The sequence below is a fragment of the Lotus japonicus genome, chromosome 5, assembly GCF_012489685.1.
Source record: "Lotus japonicus ecotype B-129 chromosome 5, LjGifu_v1.2".
Lineage (NCBI taxonomy): Eukaryota > Viridiplantae > Streptophyta > Magnoliopsida > Fabales > Fabaceae > Lotus > Lotus japonicus.
Window position 1 is genome coordinate 33,595,154 of NC_080045.1, and position 2,683 is coordinate 33,597,836.

General features: G+C 37.0%; 1 protein-coding gene across 1 annotated transcript; it reads right to left on the reverse strand.

The window, feature by feature from the left end:
• Positions 1–270: 270 nt before the first annotated feature.
• Positions 271–2,417, reverse strand: LOC130721020 (zinc finger AN1 and C2H2 domain-containing stress-associated protein 16-like). Its single transcript, XM_057571744.1, has 2 exons — positions 2,214–2,417; positions 271–1,335 (listed from the first exon to the last, which is right to left on the reverse strand). Exons 1-2 carry the CDS (start codon positions 2,310–2,312, stop codon positions 571–573), a joined length of 864 nt encoding a protein of 287 aa, XP_057427727.1. The 5' UTR covers positions 2,313–2,417; the 3' UTR covers positions 271–570.
• Between the last annotated feature and the right edge of the window lie 266 nt (positions 2,418–2,683).

A 2,683-nucleotide genomic window follows, 5' to 3' on the forward strand; every position in this document is an offset into this window, starting at 1 on the left:
TTATTAATAGGTGACTTCTGGTTCGAATAGGTTTAAGTTTTAAGGATCATGCATTTTCATTATAAATGTGAAATTAAATATTTCCAAAATTAAGAACATTACAAACTGCAGGCTAAGCAAAGCATAGTAAGCTGAAAAGCAAGTATCCAAAATGGCAATTCCTGCAGGACTTTGAACAAAGATCATTCATACCATGAGAGAAGGAATTTTTAAAGAAAAACTTGTAAAGTAATCAAGCAATCAAATGATGCTTCGTTTCCAACTGTGATGTTGAAAAATAACAAACATCTTCAAATTCTTATTCATATCTTGCTGCTATAAAATGGGACCCAATAAATGGAAAAGTACACTGAATTCATCCCAGCAAAGGAAAATGTTAGGTAGACACTCAATGAGTTAGACACCCAAGTGAGAAAGGAAGAGAAGAGAGAGAAATATGAATGTGATTGATTCAAAGAGAACAAAATTGGGTGTATGTAGATTGTTTGTACTGTTAGTGTGTGCAAATCATAGCTCAATGCAGAAAGTACAATTCCTTCAATTAGAAACTAATTCAATATGAACTTCACACTAGGCTCTTGAACTACCACCATGATCCCTCTCAACATGCTCCACAAGAGACACAGGGTCTCGAAATCCTTTACTGCACTTAGGACAAACATCAATTGCAACCCTCACTCCAGATTGGTTGCCACTTCTTTCATGAACCTTTTGTACATGCTCCACCAAAGTAGTGACTGAGGAAAACTTGGCACCACACTGAGGGCATTGCTCTACGTGTTCACTGCCACTGTTCTGTCCCACTCCATCCTTTGTTGTCTGCCATACTTGGTTAATTTCACCACTCAATTTTGACATGCCAGCCTCAGCTGAAGCTCGAATGTTAGAAGCTGCATTAAGAAAGCTTGAAGACCATTTAGATGATGAGGGGGTTGAACTTGAATTGGGTTTCCGTTCCTCTTTTCTATTCTTGTTCAAAAGACTCAGAAACGGGAAACTTGTTTCCAATTTTTTGGGCCCCGGACATTTATGATCAGGTCCGAACCGATGCTTCAGACAATGGTCTAACATGCAGTCCCTGCACTTAATTGTGTTTGAGAATACTAAGATCTCCTTGCATCCAGCGGCAGGGCATTTTTTCTTCTTTGTGACTTTCTCATAATTTGACGGGTCGCAATCGGTGTTAACATGATTCTCCCAAGTTATATTCGGATCTTGATCAGGAACTAGGCGAACCCCTTTGGCACAAAGTGGACATATCACTACAGTGAGATCTAGCTTATCAGCTTTTGTGCACTGGTGTCTAATATAGCTTCGGTGCTCCAAACAATACACCTGCAACGAATTTTGGTTATACAGTTAGAACAAACAAGGAGCTCTAAAAACTTAACACCGGGAGAATACTAATCATAATTCCGTACAAATAAATCCCCAGATTGTCATCATGAACTAAAGACATTGTTACTTGCATGAACTCCAGGAGTTAAGGTGCTTCTAAGAACTAAAGAAAAATGAAAATCATGAGCAGTGGGGTAACTTAACCCAAAAATTTGAGGGGAACATGAATACTAAGCATGAATTCCAATATTTAAAATTTTAGAAGTTGAAAAAATTACAACATCCCTTCAATGTATATATGTAGTAGCATTGTTACAAATATAATATTAATAAACAAAATATGCACACAAAGAACTTGGTGACACACTGACACCCATCATCATACTTTCATTGCAGTCTAAACAAATACCAACTAACAAATTTCAAGAAACAAACTTCAACAAAATGGAACACAAACAGTAAATACAACTAACATAGTTTCAATTTTTTGACAATATTTGTATTTCGTGAACTTCGAAGCTTGCGGAAATAAAATAACCTGAAGCTTCAAATATCAGGAGCCAATCATTCCCCTGTTCTGGTTTCCCAATCTTAAGCATCACTTTCCTAGCCTGTAAGTGTCTCTCAACCAACCTAGTTTCCTACCTACCTTAGATTGCTCAACAACTTTGGGAGCAAATGCACACTTTAAAGCAATTGGTGCCAAAAACTACATGCTCATATCCCTATAATCAGTTATGCATACAAAAGGTTTAAAAGTAAATTCATTTCAAGAAAAATCAATGGATATAAATTATACAGAAATCACATACATAAAATAAATGTTAGCCATATAAACTCAAGAACGAGAATGAAGAAGAGGGAAATGGAAAAACCTGGTTGCAACGATCGCAAGTGAAGGGTAAGAAATCAACGAGCTTGCAATCAGAGACAGCACAGTGCTTTCCAAGATCTGGGAATTCCGGAGTACCCATTTGGAATGAAATGGGTAATTCAGCGAGACAGAACAGAGAAGGGAGTCGTCGGAATTCAGTCTTCCACTGCTTGACTACGACTCCTTCGCAAATAACTTTTCATGGAATATACCATATATATATATATATATATATTTTTTTTTTATGTTTTTATTCATTCTAGTATTTTTTTTCCGTTAATCATCAAATTGGTCTTTGTTTTTGTAAGGTTGTTTGAGTTTGGTCCCTCGTTGGAAGATAGTATGATTATCATCCCCAAATTGCACCAAGTTTGCATTTAGTCATCGTTGGAGGGCGGAGCTCCGAACTCCGAAGAGAATGTTGAGTGGCACATCGGAGCTAACGTGTCATTATCCACGTCATTATTAATT

Coding starts and splice junctions, on each gene's coding strand:
- LOC130721020 (XM_057571744.1), bottom strand. CDS start 2,312: ATGGGTACTCCGGAATTCCCAGATCTTGGAAAGCACTGTGCTGTCTCT. Junction 1,336..2,213: donor CTTGCGATCGTTGCAACCAG/GTTTTTCCATTT, acceptor AATTCGTTGCAG/GTGTATTGTTTGGAGCACCG.